Raw genomic sequence first — 20314 nt, 5'->3', positions numbered from 1 at the left:
TCAATAACGTTTTAAAAATGGTATTGACAAATCTCAAATATACACCATAGTATTCTAATAATGTCTGGCCTACTTCCACATCCTTTACTTTTTCAATTACGTTTAAAAGAAATATTAATAAAATCGCTAATCTCTGAAAATAGCATGAAATCCTCGTTAATCTTAATAACTTTTTCAAATGTGTGTTAAACAATCTAAAATCTACACCATAGTATTCTAATAATGTCTGGCCTACTTCTGCAACCTTTACCTTTTCAATTAACTTTTAAACAAAATGATAGAGAATTGCTAATCTCTGAAATAGCAATGAAAAATCTCATCAAATCTCTCATTTGTTGCTTTGCATTCTCTAATTATATTTTCTTCTCTCCTTTGCCCACCTCACCTCCCCTGTGGTGTGTGGGGGTGGGTGGGGTTGAGCTGTCAACATCGGCCTGGTTGCTGGTGTGACAATGTTGGACCTAGTCCCCAAGTGGACTTTGGTCTCCTATGACGGACCACACAGAGTTCCTCGTCCCTTCCTGTCCATCTCCCTGGCTGTCCTGGGATGCATTTGGTGGAAAGCATATTGGTGCAAATACACGTTGGTTATCCTGTCATAATCAAACCACAGACTAGCTCCTGGTTGACCTGTAGCTGTGTGGCCATTGGTCTGAATTTGGTTTAGCACGGCTTTAATGCTATTTTTAGAGGTTAGCGATTTTCTATTATTTTGTTTGAAACTTAATTGAAAACGTAAAGGTTGTGGAAGTAGGCCAGACATTATTAGAATAATATGGTGTCAATTTGAGATTTTTCAGTACAATTTTGAAAAAGTTATTAAGATTAGCGAGGATTTCATGCTATTTTCAGAGATTAGCGATTTTCTATAATTTTGTTTGAAATTTTTATGAAAAAGTAAAGGTTGTGGAAGTAGGCCAGACATTATTAGAATAATTTGGTGACAGTTAGAGGTTTTATATCCATAGAAATATAATGAAACACATTTTCTAAATTGTACGGTTAGTTTTCACCCGGTCCCTAACGCGACGCTGCAAAGTTGCGTCTTCCGAATGTGAGACGAATGTCGAATGTCGAATATGAAACTTCACCTCGCTAACGTTGAGGCACTTAGGCCTACTATTTGGACAAATAGTCTCATTGATGTTGGAAAGGAAACCATTAATGTTTCAAGCTAGTTTGTTTAGTAGCTACTCTCTGTCATCACCACAGTGAATCAGATTTATGGCTCAACGTGTTCTTGGTTTTGCCTCCCTCTAGTGTTACTGGGATGGAAACGGACTTTGGGGTGGACACTTGCTTGATTTCATCGCCACGAACAGAATAGACCAAGCGACTTAGATCTCAGAGAAAAAGATAGGCCGTCTTTTCTTTATCCTCCCAGAAGTGAACTGATTAAATTACATTATTAATTAAAACAGAAAAAAACGCATGGTGATGTGATGGAATTGTTCACACACGTCACTGAAGCAAGCACAAGTAAACTGTACAATTATAAATGGACTCGTGGTCACATCAGATTGGCAAATGCCTAGGTTTATGTAACTTGCTCCTTTAGATTTAGACTAAACTAGATCCGTCAAACTAGGTGATGGAAGGAACAACTTTCAGGAATAGAATGCAGCCTAGTAAGCTATATGTATACTTCATCCTCGTGTTTCTTTTCCTCTCCGTGACGACAGAAAAGTACACTCGTTTACAGTTTTTATGTCGCCCAGCGGTGTACCCGACGGTCTCTGATCAGGCAAACGTAGAATTTCGGTCCATTATACCGTTCTGATGAATTGCGTTTTGCTTGCGTATGTGTTACCACTTGCTATTTGACAAGGGATAAGGACGTCTAAAGTCCGGGGCTCAGCAATAAAACGGGCAGTTGTCAATGACCAGTGACAGGTTCATTCAAAACAACTGAACCTTTTGTCAGCATGCGTATGACTGTGGCTCGCAAATGATCATAGCCTAATTCAGGGGAGTTTCCTGAAACAGCTATCGTTAGCCCCGATGCTCATCCTACCGATACATTTATTTTCAGTTTGACCCCTTACTGTTAAAATTGTGTCAGTTATATGTGACATTTGTGGATTTGATGAATGATTATATCAAACCCATAGCGTACAGTTTGGTTCGACCTACTGCTAAGCTACATCTTGGTCTGTGAGCGTCCTGTTACAATGTTACGAGTTCAATATCAGAACTCACGCGGAGGCAGGATATCAAGGATGGACGTCTAAGGAATAGCATGCTACATACTAGAGCTCATGTACAGCTTTTTAAGTCGATAGTCACTTTTATACAGTATTATACTGGGATAATATTGTCTTGACGTACCGAAGTGATCTGTCGGCAGTTAAATATGTCGTTTTTTAATTTTCGAAAAATATTCAAACTGGGACCTGAAAAGAAGAAGAAACATTATGAACACGTCCACAGGGACGAGAACCCAGAAGAAATTTGGGAGATCATCGGGGAACTGGGAGATGGAGCTTTTGGGAAAGTGTACAAGGTATCGTACAGGAGGCTAATTTAGATACATACCAATGTCTCTTCAAGATAGCCCCATAGTAACATCTAGGCTACTACTTAGTATTTTCATTAGATTTAGTGCTACTTATTATTGTCTGTAGAATAGAAATTGGTGTCACAGCGGGACGTGAGTTTGCTGACCTTTCACAATTCATAATGTTGTTAGTTCAATTGACATAAACAACGTCCGTTATTAACCAGGCTGTCATGTTAGTTTTGAAGGAGTGGCAGTCTTTTTCAGTAAAGATCCTGAACGACTGATGTTTGGCCTCAGGTGCAAATAATAGGGTTTATGTGCATGCCTCCAGACATAATTTCACCATGTTATTTTCTTATGGAAGAAGGTACATTTTAGGTCATCCAAATATATTGTTGTAGTTCACTTTGCCAAACTGATACCAAACGTGCTATTTTTCTCAGCCAATGCTAATACAGCCAATACATGTACTGACAAACGTAGGAAAAGAGAAGTGCAATGTTGATGGGCAACCACTAAAACTATGATATAGTGTTGTAGAACAGCCCCTATAAGCAGGTTTTAGCCGATATCTTATCTCTAACCTCTTTAGTGAACAGGTACAATGTTTACGTAGTCATGGGAGAGCAGGATGTTTATCTCTGACAGAACATTCTGTCACTGTGGGAATTTGGAAGGTGTTGTAGTAAAGGAATGTAAAATCTAATGTAATTATTAATACACATATACATTATTGTCAATAACAACCATTATGCAGTCAACATTTAAGTGATCTGTACCTAAAGGTTTGCTTTCTGGAGTGTTCGTAAGCTGAGGTCATCTTTGTTGCTCTCAGCAAGCCAGGAAGAGAGATATGTCGTTTAGCTGTTTTCTGATAAGTTCATAGATTGTATCTTGTTAATAAAAAGTATTAGACAGTCTAAAAAGTATTTGAAACTGGAGAACACACATTCTTGAATTTCCTTCATCAAAACAATTCATCTTTACAATGTTGAGGTGAATCATCTTCCAGCACGAATGCTGGATCAGTGGTTGATGAAAGCAAATGGGCGTCCCATGCAGATGCTTCCCCATAGACCAGCAGTCCCTCAGACCAGCCTGAGAGAGCTGCAGTGTTGGCTGTGGCCCTCTGGCTGATCAAATAATACTGCTGATGTATTTGGTGCATTTGTTTGCCTGCTGCTTTTCCCAAGTCCTCAATTAGTTGATTAGGAGGCTGTGATGAAAGCCAGAACATACAGTACTACGGCCTTCAGCTTTACTCTTGCTGGTTTTTACTGTAACACCAGCACAGGGAGAGGGAGGGGAGGGGCGGCTTCCTGGCCATTTTATTTCACTAAGGCGCCACAGAATGACTCTGGCCAAGGTAATGTGTTGAGGGGGACAAAATCAGACCTTACATCTAGTCAGGGACACTTGATCAGTTATTTTAGGCCTTTTGGCAGCTATGTAACAATGAGGTGTGGTGGGGCTCCAGAGACCTAGCGAATCAGCTGCTGGGGTTGGCTGGGCACTGTTAAGAGTGATCTGTAGCTTCCACCCTGACTCACTGCTCACACAGCGTGACGGGCGCTGGTGGAGCTTTATCTGACCTCGGGAGTGGGTGTGAGGTGGGGTGAGCGCATGCCCAAGCTCAGTGTCAGAGCCAGATAAGCTACTGCTAACAGCTACTGCTAACCTGCTGTCCACTCACCCTGCTAGTCAGGTTAAATAGCCTGGTCATTTTTGACTCCATGATGGGGACTTTTTTTGGGTGTGTCTATAGTCTGACTTCAGTGTGATGTTTAACCTGGGCAGGCGTTTTCGGTCATGCAACCTGGTTGGCACATCCATTGCCACAAATGCCAGTAGTTTTAATTAGGTCTTGTCTTTAGCTCAGGTGATTGGAATCAAGGTTGATCTAGTTATTATGCTTTGGTGGAGATTGCTCTCCTGTGTGCCTCCTATTATGAACTCTCCAAAGGCTAGCCGCACAGATGGTACTTAATGGGCCATGAAACAAGGCAATAAAGTCATGCTCAAGGGAAGGAATATCTACCCATCAGTGAAGGCAAATCTACACCGTGGTATGCTAGATATACCCAATACATAGCCTGTATCTGTGAAAAGGCCTAGGCTCAGACAGGCGTTGGCTGGTACGAGGTGACTGGGTGCGACGTAGAAACGGTGTACACATAACATATAACACACACAGACTGGTTAGCTAAACTCCCGTCTTTCCCTTAACTCCAAGAGATTGTGTCTGTATCCATAAACATGAAGCCCAAAGCTGGGCCCAGAATAGCAGCAGTGCGAGTCGTCAGAGAGTGGAAATGTGGCTCAGAGGAACGTGTCACTCTTCCCATTAACCTCTTCCGTTAGCGAGGATTGCCACATATTCTGTGTGCATGTAAATGTGCTTTCACTCAGCAGTTATCGAAAGGCAGAGAGACTCGAGATTAGATTGAGGTTAGGCTAGTTCTGTTTGTGTTGAAGTGGGTCAGCCAAGTATCGTGCTATTATTGTCTTGATCACAGAGGGGAATTTGATGTCCTCTGAAACACTTTCTTATTCAAACATACAGCCCTGCCTTATTTGATGTTAGAACGAAATGCATTCACAGGAGGAGATGACCTTTACGAAATTGCCTTCAGTTGTGCCACCATAAACCTCACCACTGCCAAACTCTCCTTCTCCAAAATGGCAGTGGCCTTTCCACCACATTGTTATCTATGAAAAATGTGCGCATAACCACAGGTCATGGCCGGAATTGCTACAGTAAAGATGATAGCTCAGCCACTCTGAATACATAAACAAGCTAAAAGTCTTACTCTCTATGTGCACCTAACCCTGTTTCCTTTCTCCTCATAGGAATAGAACTTTAATCTCTGGTGTGCTTCTCTGTTGCCCACAGGCCCAGAACAAGCAGACAGGGATTCTGGCAGCCGCCAAGGTGATTGACACCAAGACAGAGGAGGAGCTCGAGGACTACATGGTGGAGATCGAAATCCTGGCTTCCTGCGACCACCACTACATAGTGAAGCTCCTGGACGCTTTCTACTACGAGAGCAAGCTATGGGTGAGTGGTCCGCATCCTGGAGGTTTTGGTCTTGTAGGGAATCACGTACTGGTTGGACTGGGTGAAACCATGCAGTAGAGGCACTGTCCAGCGCAAAACACAACAGAGATTCTAGGTGTTCGGCGAAGGGCTCTCATCCTTTCTTCTTCTCAACCCCAAACGTGACCAGGAAGTCCTAAGCCCGTACCTCATACTGTCAGACGCCATCAGAACCCAGTCAGTGGATCCTTTGGTCTGTGTGTGTGAAGCTCCAGAGCAATTATGTCCAGGTGGTATCATGTGACTGCCGTCTCTGAGGGTTGCATGTATTGAGGATAATGGACTGGTTACTGGTGGCTGGAGAAAGTGCTTATGAATAATTCAGGGCTGCGTGTCCCCCAGATCCTTTCTGGAGAGAGCGGTTCATGTGGGGCTTCCGGCCCCTCGCTCCCCGGGCGGGTTTGTCTGATGTGTGTTTAGTCTCCCCCTTGTTTTTCGTGGAGTCAAATGGATGTTATGTGATGTAATGCGTTTATTTAATTTAGCGGGCGCTTTTACCCAAAGTATCGTACAGAGAGGGAGTTTCGAACCCACAACCTCTTGATTTGCACTTAGACGCTCTACCACTGAGCTTATACCTAACTATCACAGTGGGAAATGTACAGGGATATGACCAGTAGGATCATGGAGATGTATAGATGTATTTGTCCCGCCTCTTATACTTGCCTCTCATGGATGTGTCTCTGTGGGGATTCTGATCGATTTTGTTTTGAACATCTGATACCACAGGCTGCAGACTGAAATGCGCCAGGCTAGATCTCCATGGATGAGGTGGTAGTGTAGCTTACACCAGCTTTTATCACCGAGGTCAGACCCTGGTCGGTTTCACATCTCACTCACCACATCAGCATGACGTCATCTTAACACATCAGTCTGTAAGGCAACCGCCACAAAAAACTGTTGAAAATGACGTCGAACGATGTCGGTGATTTTCTGTGCAGAGATCTTGGCCACATAAGTAGGACACGATCATTTGTACGAGCATGTCCTTATATACTGAGCCAGTGAGGGCCTGTGTTGTGTGAGGGCAGGCCATGAGTAGGACGCAGGATCAGACTTCAATGCTAAGATTCTAGTTTCCCTCCAAGTTTTCCTGTTCAACAACAACCGTGGTCGGATCCGACCGGCAGCTGACCACACTGTTGAGAACAAGGCTGCGGTTAGAACCTACGGTTAGACCGGTCTGCAGCAAACCCTGTCGACAGATTTGTATCTCGGGTGGAAGCAAAGTATTGTATGGTGCTGACAGAGAAAAGCTAACAGGGCGGACCCCCAATCTCTACCAGGAACACTCAGGAAACAGCTTCGAGTTGGGTTACTCTAGTTAAATGATCAAGAAGAGTATTTATGAAGCTAATAAACAGACTGAAATGATCAGAGTACACCGTTAGTCTCTGTGTGAAACCTTATTGGTATGTGAACCCTTAGGTTGTTGACATTTAGATGTGCCCAGGGCTGAGTGCTGAAAATCATTGCCAAACCAGTATTGCATTACAGGAATCAATGACTCTCTTCCTGTGTAACTGCAAATCTTTAATGAATTTAAAAAGGGAAGTACCGGTATTATGAAGAACAGGCGCATGCCTGAGTGTTACATAAATATTTTTTACCCAAGTTGTTAGAAGTGACTTGTGTCCTCAGAAACATGCGTGTGTTTGCTAACTCGCCCAACGAATGAATGAAAACATGTGTCTCTCTTAACTCTTAACATGTTCGGAGAGAATTCAGAAGAATAAACTGAAGAAAGTGTTGGTTGGGGAAGCGTTTACACTCATTGGAGAATACCAGTGCAGCCGACACTCACTTTCTATCACTTTGTTTCCCCATCTCAGATACTGATTGAGTTCTGTGCGGGAGGTGCGGTGGACGCAGTCATGCTGGGTGAGTACTATTTACGAAAACAGGACTTGGAAATAATGGAGTCCCTCCATCTCCCTCCAGGGAAGTCAAGCGCGCCACAGCCATTTCCTTTAATCCCATCCAGTGGAGCGCTCTGCCTCCTCATCCTCTCTCAGAAAGGTTCCAGTATGTAATTACCATAGTTCCATGTCTAGGAGGGGGTTAGTTCACTTCCAGTGCCGCAGCACTTTCTGTGGGTGCGGGATGCTTTTCAAGTGAGCTACATTCACTGTTGCTCGACGTCTTTGGAGTTAATCATTGCTTTATGTGTGATGCCGTGCGAGGCATGTCTGCGAAAGACCATGACCCGAGTCTCCCAGGTCACACCAATCACAGTAGTTTCATTCTGACTACCACGTTCTCGATTGACATCAGCCACCACATACCAGTGTTTATAATTCCTGTTAGAAATAGAACAATCTTCAGCTCAGGTTAGCAATAGAGATGTACAGGCTCTAAGAGGATATGTATGTAGGGCTGCCTTTAGTAGATGGAGGTGTAACCTCCTCTTTTCGAAGACCAGAATGGTGTGACTCAATGTTTTCTTTTACACGGCTGGTCCAGTCATGAGGGCTGGGTCGCTGGATTGGTAGGGTGTGATGTTTCAGTTGCTATGGTATTCACTACACACCGTTCATAAGCTAGCAGAGAAATTATAAACCGAAGTTCAGGTCAACAAATAACCAAGAAGTGTATGTCTGTCTGTCTGTCTGCCTCTGTGTGTCTGTCTGTGTGTGTGCGTGTGTGTGTGTGTGCGTGCGCATTCCCAGAGCTTGAGAGATCCCTGACTGAGCCCCAGATCCGTGTGGTTTGTAAGCAGACCCTGGAGGCCTTGGCTTACCTCCATGAGAACAAGGTCATACACCGAGATCTGAAAGCTGGGAACATTCTCCTGTCTCTGGAAGGAGATGTGAAGCTGGGTAAGGGCTCTCCTCCATCCATTCTTGGCCATGATCAGTACAGTGAATTCACGCTCTTTGGATGAGACGCACAGTCGAGGCCATAAAAAGGAGTTCCTAACTCCCCGAGGGTGGTACTTCTAACAGGCTTTAGCCTATTAGAAGTCACACGAAAGGTTTCGTGTGACTTTCTCTTTACCTCGAGCTAATGCATGAAAATAAGCAGGTGTCCTGTTGTGCAGATACCTTAATGTGCTCCTGGTTAACAAGGAGAATATCTATACGCGCTGGCCTTTCAATGATGATTCATGTTCTGTAGGCAGAGGGTCGTGATTGGCGCAGCAATTATAATCACCATGCATGTATAATATGTAACATGCTTCTTTACCTCTCACATGGACATGATGGGTGCTTGAGCCCAGACATTCATACAAACCCTGACAACGATCACATCATTGTGTATGTTTGTAGTCAGTAGTCAAGGTTGTGATATACAGTTGGCTAGTTTAAGATGAATTAGCTTCTTGTGTGTGTTCTACCATTATCACTAATAATACGTTTGATGGATCATCATGTATAAAAAATGTCTAAATCAATTCTACTCTTAGCTGACTTTGGGGTGTCGGCTAAAAATACCAAGACTCTACAGAGAAGAGATTCTTTCATTGGCACTCCATATTGGTGAGTCATCCACACAGGACCAGCATGCCACAGTGCATGTGCTTAGCTTCGTGTCTAACATTTTAACAGACCGATGAATGCATGCACAAGGAGCACTTTACACCCATGGAATAATCAATTGTCTTTGGGATGTCAAGCTCATTCTGCCAAAGTGTGCTGTGAATTAGAAAGTTTGCATGGTGTTCAATGCATTTAAGTGCTTGTGACCCTTGCTCCAAATACTGTTTACTTTCTCTTGCTCTGAAGCAATGAACACTTCTTCAGACGCTCGACAAGCACTCGTTCGACACAAAACCCTCTCGCACTACACGCACCACACACATCAACAAGCCAATTTGCTAGTTCATATTATATCGCCTACGGCCTACACCCACGCAAACAAAACAAGTGCATGCCCACATTCCGTGCCAGGTAATCCTCACAGTCACCAACCACCTCCTGGTTCCCCGACTCCCCCCCAGGATGGCCCCGGAGGTGGTGATGTGCGAGACGTCCAAAGATCGCCCGTACGACCACAAGGCTGACATCTGGTCTCTGGGGGTGACCCTGATCGAGCTGGCTCAGATCGAGCCCCCCAACCACGAGATGAACCCCATGAGGGTCCTGCTGAAGATAGCCAAGTCTGAGCCGCCCACTCTCATGCAGCCCTCTCGCTGGTGAGAACGACCACCGCCACAACTTGAGTGTGACCCCCCGGAGGCCGCACGGGATGATGAGGATGAGGAGTCAGGATGAGTAAGATAGAGACACACAGGCAGAGTGAGATGTGTATACCGTTTGTGTTATATGTATGTATAACCTCTAACAGAGGACGCCCTCTGGTTCCCACTTACTCACATTTGAACGCCTCACCTAGAATAGAAACGGCTAACAAAAACAAAAAGGTACAGAAAGGTGACACAGTGATTTTCTTGCTTTTGCAGATAAGGACACACAAGTAATATGTCTTTATTTGAAGTTTTTATATTCACATTACTTTCTCTTGTTTTGGTCAGGTCGCCAGAGTTCAGTGACTTTCTAAGAAAGGCTTTGGATAAGAATGTGGACAATAGGTGGGGCACCGCACAACTCTTACAGGTGACCAGCTCTGTCATATTCGCCCTGTGCTAGATATAGACGTCCAATTTGCCAATTATTGACCAAATTACTGACCGAAACTTGTCTCAAATGAAGTTGATGTTATGGAATATTGAACCTTCCATTGGAATGCTAATGTACTTTATTTGTTTGTGCCGGGTACCAGTCATTACTTGTAATATTTTATTTGACTGTTTCGATCGCCGTGTGATACCTTATTCAGGATTTAGTGTTGCTCAGTGGCAAAAAACGAGTGTGTTCACTGACATGGGTCATTTGACTCTCTCTCCCCGTTCAGCATCCATTTGTTAGCAGAGTAGTGGATAACAGGCCGCTCAGAGAGCTGGTCGCTGAGGCGAAGGCTGAAGTCACCGAGGAGATCGAAGAGGGCAAAGAGGAGGAGGAGGAAGAGGAGCAAGATGCATCTCTGGTATGGTAGTACGACATGAAATGATTCCAAAAATGTTTGCAACCCTGAACCTTTATCATTATTAGGAACAACAGGGAAACATGAAACAACAGTTTCATGATTTGATCTGCCATTGTCAATTTGTCCTCCTCTGTCTGACTGTGTAAAGGTGGTTCCTGGCCACAAGCGAGCCCCATCGGACACCATGATGGCCAGCTCGGAGGACGAGAAGGTGCCCCAGACCCCCTCCACCCTCGAGCCAGTCACCGAGAAGACTGAGCCCGAGGCCCCGGAGCACAGCACCAGTGACAAGCTCTCCGACGCGGGCGACAGGACAGAGAGGCTCAGCCAGGCGTCTGAGGAAGCCAGCCCTGGAGACACGGCTGCTGGAAAAGAGGAACACAAGGACTCGCTGACAGAGGAAGTCACGGAGCCCCATCCAAAGGAAAGCGAAGGCGCGGAGGAAGTGGAGGCGATGGAGTCCCCTGAAGGCCCGGTGACCTCACAACCAGAAGCCCCACCGGACACGTCAGACAAGCCGCCGCCTGTGTTCGTGAGTGAGGAGACGGGCGAGGAGGAGAGAGAGGGGCAAAAGGAAAGCGACGACGGCGACGAGCCTCTGCGGGTAACAGCGGCGGGGATAGAAGGTGAGGGAAAGGAAGACGAGAAGGATGAGATGGAAAAGATGGAAAAGGAACAAACAACAGAGGATGTAGAAACTGTGGCAGAAACAGGAGATCAGCTGAAGGGGGCCTCAGAAGAGCTTCTGTCAACAGAGGCCAGTGCAAAACCTGACCAGGAGAAAGATGAAGCCACTACAGAGGACAAGTCAACAGTGGATATGGCAGAAGAAGAAGGGAAGCCAGATCCTAATGGTCCAGCTGACATTGAAGCCGATGAGAATGAGAATTCCGATGAAAAACCATGTCGAAGTGTAGAACCAGAGTCTACGGTTGCGGTAGAAGTGGAACCAGCCAAAGAGACGGGGGAGAACCACGCTGAAGATCTGGAGGAGGCTGAGTCAACTCTCCCAGAGGAACCAGACAAAGAAGCGGAGAACCAACGGGAGGAACAGTTGAAGGTTGCCGGAGAAGCAGAATCCATTAATGGTCCTAGTGAAGAAGCCAAAGTTGGTGTGGAACCCGATGCTGCTCCCGAAGAGGAGGAGAAGAAGGTTACTGCTGAAGAGGAACCCATAGTCCAGGATGCTGTTTCTGTTCCGGAGAGCGAGGCCGAATCAGAGACGAAGATGGCCCAGGGAAGCCCTGCGGTGAAGACCAGATCGGACGTGGAGAAAGATTCAGACTCTGGAAGCAGCTCTGCAGCCGACAGCAACAGCATGGACCTCAACTTGTCCATTTCCAGCTTCCTGTCCAAGAGCAAGGAGGGGGGGTCTGTGTCCTTAAAGGTACTAGTTTCCCATAATTCCATGTCGGTAGTAGTGGCTTCCTCTACTTGTATCTAGACCTCCTGTCCTTTCAGCTTGACACCTCTCCTTTTCCTTGAAATAAGGTGTCAGTCTCTCCAACACACTTGGCCTTTTGTGAAAATGTTTCCTCACGACCAGTTAGTAGCAAAAGGCATTTAAACGTGTGTTCAACAGGACACCAGGCGGCAGAAGAAGACCCTGAAGAAGACCAGGAAGTTCATGGTGGATGGTGTGGAGGTCAGCGTGACGACGTCGAAGATCGTCACCGACAACGACACCAAGAACGAGGAGATGAGGTTCCTGAGGTGGGTCTTCTTTGCTCTGTTAGGCCTAAATATGGCAGCTGACCCATATACGACGCCTGACAGAAATAGTTAGCTTTCGGATCCCTCTACCCCCTAGCTCTACGAGCATATGGCACTCTAGAAGAAACGGCTGTGATTGACATGGTACAGTGTTGCAGTACATACACTCGTATAGTGTTTCCACATAATTCTGCCCTGAAAAACAGGGCCTACTGTCCCCTTTGTATTCTTGGTATCGTACAATTGACACATTGTTGATACGCTATGTCTGGGAGCTCGGTCCGAAGCGAAATCCCATCGACAGTGTGGACAGGACGGTGGACCTGGGGTCTGAAGTTGAGTCCTGGTTGTTTTGAACAGGCGCCAGGAGCTGCGAGAGCTGCGTCTGCTGCAGAAGGAGGAGCAGCGAGCCCAGCAGCAGCTCAGCGACAAGCTGCAGCAGCAGAGAGAGCAGATGCACAGGCGCTTTGAACAGGAGACCACAGTGAGTCTGCTCTGACTGGCCTGTTCTGCTCTGACTGGCCTGTTCTGCTCTGACTGGCCTGGCCTGGCCTGGCCTGGCTGTGCTCCTGTCTGGCTAAAGGGCTTCTGGTTCCTGTCTGACCTCTCTGTTGGTGCTAGTTGTTGTGCAGGTTCCTGGCAGGAGACCGCGCTGTCTGACTCCTCTCTCCATGCAGGGTAAGAAGCGTCAGTACGACCTGGAGGTGGAGAACCTGGAGAAGAAACAGAAGCAGACCATCGAGCGCCTGGAGCAGGATCACACCAACCGCCTGAGGGACGAGGCCAAGCGCATCAAGGCCGACCAGGACAAGGAGCTGGCCAAGTTCCAGAACATGCTCAAGAACCGCAAGAAGGAGGTAAGGAGCCAGAACCATCTGCTTGCCCCGTGGGCTGGTTCTCTTGGCGGGGTTCAGGATAATGCATGGAGGTGCTTTTATCAATCTGAACTAGAGCTTTGCTGTCATATTGGTCCTTGCTTGTTGGTGGTTGCTTGGTTTACAGGCTTGCTTGCTGGAGCTGACGTACATTTAATTATGTAACCAGGCATTCAAAACAACATACCGTGTAGACAACAGCTTGCCTGCTACCAGTCATATTAAATGATAATCCTAACATAGTGTCTAGTTAGTGTGTCCACATTAGTATACAGTTAACTGACAGATTGTGCAAGATGCCCCTCTAAGTAGCATCCTATTGTTTATTCATATTTCCTAAGGCCTCTCCATGTTACCAAGCAACATTGTGTGCTTAGTCTTATTCTTGACTTTTAGAAAACCACTTAGTAGTTTATAAATTCCTGCTCTCGGACAGTTTAATGGTTGAAGCATGCAACGTCATTTTGCATCAGGGGTGTGTGCTAATCCAGTGACTGTAACTCTCATCTCTGCATCTTGGACGGCTTCCCACTTCAGTTAAAAAGTTTGAGCTATTTGGTCATCTTTGTTTTGGGGGGATAGTTCTTAACCCATTTCCATGCTACTCACGTAACCATTTGGCTTCCTGTACCTAGGTTTCTGTCGAGCTACATTCTGAGTGGTGTTATCTGGGCGGCTCAGGGGGGCTTCCAGCATGCTATGGTTGGCAGGCTTCTGTTAACATGGACAGCACTGTGGTCAACTTGGCACAGTGTGGCGTTATTCTCACATGCTTGGCCTTCCTCTGGGTCTGACCTGCTCTGACTCGGCCTGACTTGACTGAGTGACTGACCAACCGGTTGCTTATGCTCAACTGCGAACAAGACCTAAACTTCTCAATCGTGCATGACTAGCCTGCCTCGTGACTATATGCACGATATTTCCAACAGTCTAAAATAGCATTTAGTCACAGAAATGTTGTCCTTTCATGATTGTCACAGATGATTATAGTTATGAATGATGACGTTGTACTTATTAACGTATTGCTTTGTTTCTCTTCAAATATAGAGTAAGAATGTACTTGTTGTTTCATTGTAACCTAACCTTGTCTTCCGTGTGACTGAGAGCGTGTGGGTGTCGGGTCTGGTGGTGGGATGAACATCTCTGGTGTGGTTGTGGGATAAGGCTATGAAACATGTCTTTAATATCCCCCTTCGCCTATAAGAGTAACTGTCATGGAATATGAAAGGAGGGCCTTGACACAGAAAACCCCATTGTCCTCGGAAGTTACGTTCTCATCACCTGGTTCCATTACAGTTACTCAGAACAGTTATATAAAGTATCTAAGATCCTGGTTCCTTAGACATGATTTTCCTATGGGAGGCCCTGTGCTGATTAGCATTGCTCGTAGCCTGATGCTTACTAGGCAGACACTAACATATTACCCTGGTCAACACTTCATCATGATTTAAGATGACCACGATTCTGTCAAATTAATTTTATCAACTCCTTATCAGTGGAGTTTCTATTCTTTTTTTAAATTTCCACTAATCAAACCGAGTATTTTCTCTTGAAATCGAAACCTTTCTAAGAGCTTGGGGATCCTACTGCAGGGCTGTGCATGAGGAGGTAACATGGCTTCCTAATGTCGTTTTCAAGACAACCAATTACAACTGCCAGTGTCCTCCACTCTGCACACACATTAGGTGAAACAGGAAGTTGGACAGTCTCCCAAACACATGAGAAAAGAGCTCATGAAACGCTTAAAGGACGACCTTTCACTCATTGAGAATGAAGAGGTAAAATGCCGCCTTCTCCTTTCCTCTCTCTCAAGCATACTTTCTCCTTTTCTCCTACACAAACACCCATTATTTCTTCCAAATGGACATCCACCTCCATTTAAGACAAAGATCTTTACCCTGCATTCACATTGACTAAGTACCTAACATTTCGCAATTAGCTTCTTCGAAAAATTCGAGGTGACAGTGAAAAGGTTTGCTCTTTCATTTGTCTACAAGTGAAGTACAAATATAGCTGTACCTATGAAGGACTGTTCCATACCAGCATGGATATTTGTCTAACGTAAGTGCCCTTCTTCAAGCCGAAACAGAACTAATCGTTTGTGCATTCTATATCTCAACGTGCATGAAAAAGGCAACTCTAAAAGACGTCGTCGTAACATCCCCATCGAACTGCATTGCGTGGCTTCACTCACCAATACTCCTAGTGTGGAAATGGACAATGCCAAGGTCCTTTTAAGGAACTCAAGGGATTTTTAAGACTTTATTACAGCTAGACCCCTGTTCCATGTCTCTCTGACTGAAGAGGTGTGTGTGTGTGTGTGAGAGATAGAGAGAGAGAGAGAGAGAGAGAGAGAGAGAAAAAGAGAGAGAGAGAGCAAGAGTGTGTGTGTTGGTGGTGAGATGCATGTGTCTCCCCCTCAGCCTGTTGTGTAGCATGTCCCCCCCTCACCCCCAGGCCCCTCCCTGATCTGGACGAGTGCGCTGTGTGCTCTCCTCCACAGGGCGTGGCCCAGGTTATGATACAGTCTTTTCAGTTGTCCTCATGTGCACTCTTCAACGCTCAGATGCAGGATGTAAGTGATCACTCCCCCCCCCCCCCCCCCCCCTCAACACACACACACCCTCTCTCTACCTCCCCCGTGCCTTCACGAGCCCACCTCCGTCCCCCCAGCACTGCAGGCGGTCAGGCGACACAGCGGCAGTGATGGAGGGCGGGGGGGTCCGTGAACGCCCGCCGGCGACCATGTTTTTGGAGTGTTTGTAGTCACGGTGTCGTTGCAGTGTTCCTATCCTCCTGCTCGGTATCTGTCCTGCCAAGTTACACGTCCTGTACATGTTGTCTATGTTACACAACACCTGTGGCTGCACCGCACCACACGGGTAGAAGGTCTGGAACATGCCAGAGCGTCACACTGTAAAGTAGTTTGAGAAGATCTGAAGAGGTCTTGGGAATTGGTTTTGTTCAGCCCAGCCCTCACTTCCGTAACAGGAATTTGTATAGACGTTTTAAGACGCGCGTCTGGAGACCTGCAGTGTGCGTGTTTTATATTTTCAGTAATTTCCCTTCAAAAAGATGTACCAGATGAATTATTAATTCTAAATGAACTGCCGTGCATCCAGGGAATACACTTTTTCTGTAAATATTCATTTTGATGTTGTCACGATTGGGAAAACGTGAGGTCTGACTCTGTGTTAACATATTTCTCTTCCACTTTCTATCCTCATTTTGGATCATGCCATGACTTCTGACTGTCTCTCTCTTCTTGAATCCAGCTGTTGATGCTGTTTTCCTTCCTAGTGCAGTGTTTCTCTGTCATTTGAACTCAAGTAGTGGTTTGTTTGCTACAGTATTGTTAATGTTTCTGTGCTGCAACTAATGCGTAAGCCATCACGGCTTATATGTTCCTAACATTTCTCTGCCCTTGTCCCCTCTCTCCCCCATCCTTGGCCTTCCTCCGTGGCTCCATTTGCCTTTCTCGTCCTTTCTCTTTTTTTTTTCTCTTTGTTTCTGTACTTCCCTATTCCTCTCTCTCTCTTTCTCACTCTCTCTCGCACACTCTCGCACACTCCCTCTTTCTCTGTTTCTCTCTCTGTCTCTCTCTCTCTCTCTCTCTCTCTCTCTCTCTCTCTCTCTCTCTCTCTCTCTTTCTCTCGCTTTGTCTCTCTGTCTCTCTGTCTGTCTCTCTCTTTCTCTCGCTTTGTCTCTCTGTCTCTCTATCTATCTCTCTGTATGTTTCTGTTTCTCTATCACTTTTCCTCAGGAGCAAGAGTTTCTGCAGAAGCAACAGCAGGAGCTGGATGGAGCCCTGAAGAAGATCATCCAGCAGCACAAACATGAGATAGCCACCATCGAGAAGGACTGTCTCAACCATAAACAGCAGCTCATGAGAGGTAGTCACAATGAGGCCAGAGAAAATGGAGAACTGCCCTCCAATGAGATGTGTTACAAATGACACAACTTCCTCTGTGATTCACTCGGGGACTAGTCAGTTTCGTCAGAATACAGCACACATGCAAACCTGCCTGGGCGTGTTCAAGAACACACACTCACACTGTGTGTGTGTGTGCGCGCGTGTGTGTGTGTTCACACTCTTGTGTTTGTGTTTTCTTTCTCCAGCTCGCGAGGCGGCCATGTGGGAGCTGGAGGAGCGCCACCTGCAGGAGAAACACCAGCTGTTCAAGCAGCAGCTCAAAGACCAGTACTTTATGCAGAGACACCAGCTTCTCAAGAGGCACGAAAAGGTTTGTTACCGGAGGTGGCGTCTCACGCAAAATGTATTTTCGTTTCTCCCGGACGACTCTGTAAACGTTGAGATGGACGGTGCTTCGGTAGACTTTGTTCCTGAAACACTTTCTGTGTGTGTGTGTGTGTGTGTGTGCGTGCGCGCGCGCGCGTGTGTAGGAGATGGAGCAGATGCAGAGATACAACCAGCGCCTGATTGAGGAGATGAAGAACAGACAGACCCAGGAGAGAGGTCGCCTGCCCAAGTTCCAGCGTAGCGATGCCAAGACGCGCATGGCCATGTACAAGAAGAGCCTTCGCATCACCGCCGCCCCAGGCACCCCCGAGCAGGAGAGGGAGAAGATCAAACAGGTGGCGAGACACGACACACACACACACACACACACACACACAAACCAGGGCTCATCCACTGGTGTTTAGGGTTTCGGAGAAGGGTGGGGAGAGCCGGCAGGATTACCAGGCCATCTAACAGGAGCGTACCGCAAAACATGTGGCGGTTGGGTTAAGACGTCCCCCTTGTCTGTCCAGTTTGCATCTCAGGAGGACCGACGCCAGAAGCACGAGCGGCTGCACCAGCAGCAGAAGCACGAGAACCAGATGAGGGACCTGCAGCTGCAGTGCGACTCCAACATCCGGGAGCTGCACGAGCTACAGGTAGGCGCACGCACGCACGCGCACGCACACACTTACTTTCTCACCCGTCGCGGACCACAGAAGTCAGTCGGTCTCCGATTCGAGTCGATGCTGTGTGTGTGTGTCGCAGAATGAGAAGTGCCATCTTCTGATCGAGCACGAGACCCACAAGCTGAAGGAGCTGGATGAGGAGCACAGCCAGGAGCTGAAGGAGTGGCGGGAGAAACTACGACCCAGGAAGAAGGTGAACAAGACTATACATGGTCTAAATTGTATTTGCGCTCTCTCAGTCTCTTGAAAGGCAGCGTTCAGCAATGAGTCTATTTTGTATCCACTAAAGGTTTCATTTGTAAATTGGAGTGAGGGGCTGTTTTAGGCTAGGCCATCTTATGTGACAAGCTTCAGCGTAAGACGTCATTTGTGGCACTGTCTGTCTACTGCCCCCTGTAGGCTCTTGAGGAGGAGTTCACCCGCAAGCTTCAGGAGCAGGAGGTTTTTTTCAAGATGAGCGGAGAGTCTGAATGCCTTAACCCCACTGCCCAGAGCCGAGTCTCCAAGTTCTACCCCATTCCTACTGTGCACAACTCGGGCTTGTAGCCTGAACGCCTTCCCTCGACCGAGCAGCCCCACGTCTCAGCCGCAATGCACCGTGGCTCGGCTCAGAGTCTGCATCTACCCCCTAGTGTTCCGGAAGTCTCTGGCTGTCACCTGTTCACTCTCACACATCCCATCCTGTGCACACAGTATCCACTGTTAGATCCTTGGGGAATGTTCTTCAAAATGACACAAAGAACCCAGTGCCTAAATGGTTTGACTTGGCTAGTTAGGGGCCTGCTATGTTACTTTCTAATCCGATTTTTTTTTTTTGCACTTACAGTAATGGCTGGGAATTTGTACAAACCATAACATCATACATTTATTTTTAATAATAAATAAGATGGTGCTTTAATGAACTCCTGTCGTAGTTGGGAAGGACGTGGTGAAACACAAAAGAATGTACTTGTTTGGTAAAAAGTGATGTGTTCAGTCAGTGGATGTACATGTATGAAGTTGTGATTTTATTTTTTAGAGATTGTGCTATTCATTGAAGTAGATGGTGATTATTGTATTCTTAAACTGAGGTGAATGCGTAACAGCATATCACATTGATTGATATGAGTAGTGTTATTCTCTGATGTTTAAACCTTGATGAATAAAAAAGGTAATCTCTTGATGCAGGATTTTTTGGGAAGTTCACAATTTATTTTATATATATGTTTTCGGATTGGCCTTGGACACATGGATTCTATATTGGTTGGTACATTTACATGTTTGTTTTGTTGAAGGAATGTAAAGCTCTAAATCATGTATTTGCACTGTTTAAAATGAGCTGAGATAATGCAGTAGTGTGTCAGTTAGGAAGAATATTCAGTCTCCTCTCCTCAGATATGCTGTACCATTCAAACATCTTGCATGCTTTTTGACATATCATTTTACTGTTTATTTCCCCATCTGTTCTATGATAGCATTTCTTTTTTTATGAGTTGTACCTGTTCTCAGTGTTTTGCTGATTTGTTGTCTTTTTATTGCTGAAATCCGTTATATTTCCTTTACATGGAAGTCATCAAGAATGTAAGTGCTGTCGCTGAATGTCACTATATAGACAAGACATCACTTCAAGACCAGAAACATGCTTGATTATTCGTCTCTCTATGGCAAACATTCCAGAACCGGACATATCAATGCATGTTGTGATGCTGTGTATGACAGGTGTTAATGTTTGTAGCGCACAGATGAATTCTGTGTTCATCTCATAGGCATGGATGATCTTTAATCCTGAAATTCAGTCCGAACTGTGTTGTATTTCATTCATCAAGCATTTCCATGTCCAGGCACAGCCAGTTTCAGTATTTGCATTTTTTTGTTAGTTATTCAAAGGGCTTCTTTTCAAATTATCCACTTATACAACACATTGCAAGTTGGATGTTTCTACACGGCTGGATTTAAAGTTGCCTGCCATGAGGATGTTCCGTTGACAGAATGTGTGGCATCGTAACATATTTCAATAATAGCATTTTTTAGGTAAATATATTGGCAATGTCTTTATAAATGGACATCTGTTATGTAAATAAAATATTAACTGTATATTAAACCTGGCTTTTTTAATGATTGATTTTCATGTGTGTGTATTTTGACTCAAGCAATCAGAACTCCCATCTAGAACTGGTTTCCAAACACGTCCATGAATGCAGTTTTTGCAGTTGAGTTTTCACATGCTGAAAAAGG

General features: G+C 45.7%; 1 protein-coding gene across 3 annotated transcripts; it reads left to right on the top strand.

The window, feature by feature from the left end:
- Positions 1–1962: 1962 nt before the first annotated feature.
- slka (STE20-like kinase a) lies at positions 1963–20195 on the top strand. 3 transcript variants are annotated; one of them, XM_062463801.1, is made up of 19 exons: positions 1963–2503; positions 5394–5558; positions 7430–7478; positions 8267–8416; positions 9004–9076; positions 9538–9732; positions 10072–10153; positions 10452–10583; positions 10732–11970; positions 12166–12296; positions 12657–12780; positions 12974–13153; positions 14857–14949; positions 16935–17064; positions 17291–17415; positions 17576–17767; positions 17945–18070; positions 18180–18293; positions 18500–20195. In XM_062463801.1, exons 1-19 carry the CDS (start codon positions 2354–2356, stop codon positions 18644–18646), a joined length of 3597 nt encoding a protein of 1198 aa, XP_062319785.1. In that variant the 5' UTR covers positions 1963–2353; the 3' UTR covers positions 18647–20195. The 3 variants fall into 3 exon arrangements, with proteins under 3 accessions (XP_062319785.1, XP_062319786.1, XP_062319787.1); XM_062463802.1 differs by lacking the exon at positions 14857–14949 and adding an exon at positions 15675–15746 and having other exon boundaries at positions 1964–2503; XM_062463803.1 differs by lacking the exon at positions 14857–14949 and having other exon boundaries at positions 1964–2503.
- Positions 20196–20314: the final 119 nt, after the last annotated feature.

The sequence above is a fragment of the Osmerus eperlanus genome, chromosome 6 (assembly GCF_963692335.1).
Source record: "Osmerus eperlanus chromosome 6, fOsmEpe2.1, whole genome shotgun sequence".
In the NCBI taxonomy this organism is placed as follows: domain Eukaryota; kingdom Metazoa; phylum Chordata; class Actinopteri; order Osmeriformes; family Osmeridae; genus Osmerus; species Osmerus eperlanus.
The sequence above is the reverse complement of the archived record's forward strand: the minus strand, read 5'-3'. Positions and strand labels throughout refer to the sequence as shown.

Excerpts from the sequence above, each read along its gene's own strand:
- slka (XM_062463801.1), top strand. The coding sequence starts at position 2,354 with ATGTCGTTTTTTAATTTTCGAAAAATATTCAAACTGGGACCTGAAAAG. Across the intron at positions 7,479-8,266 it reads GGTGGACGCAGTCATGCTGG|AGCTTGAGAGATCCCTGACT; the intron begins GTGAGTACTATT and ends GCGCATTCCCAG. Across the intron at positions 10,154-10,451 it reads GCACCGCACAACTCTTACAG|CATCCATTTGTTAGCAGAGT; the intron begins GTGACCAGCTCT and ends CTCCCCGTTCAG.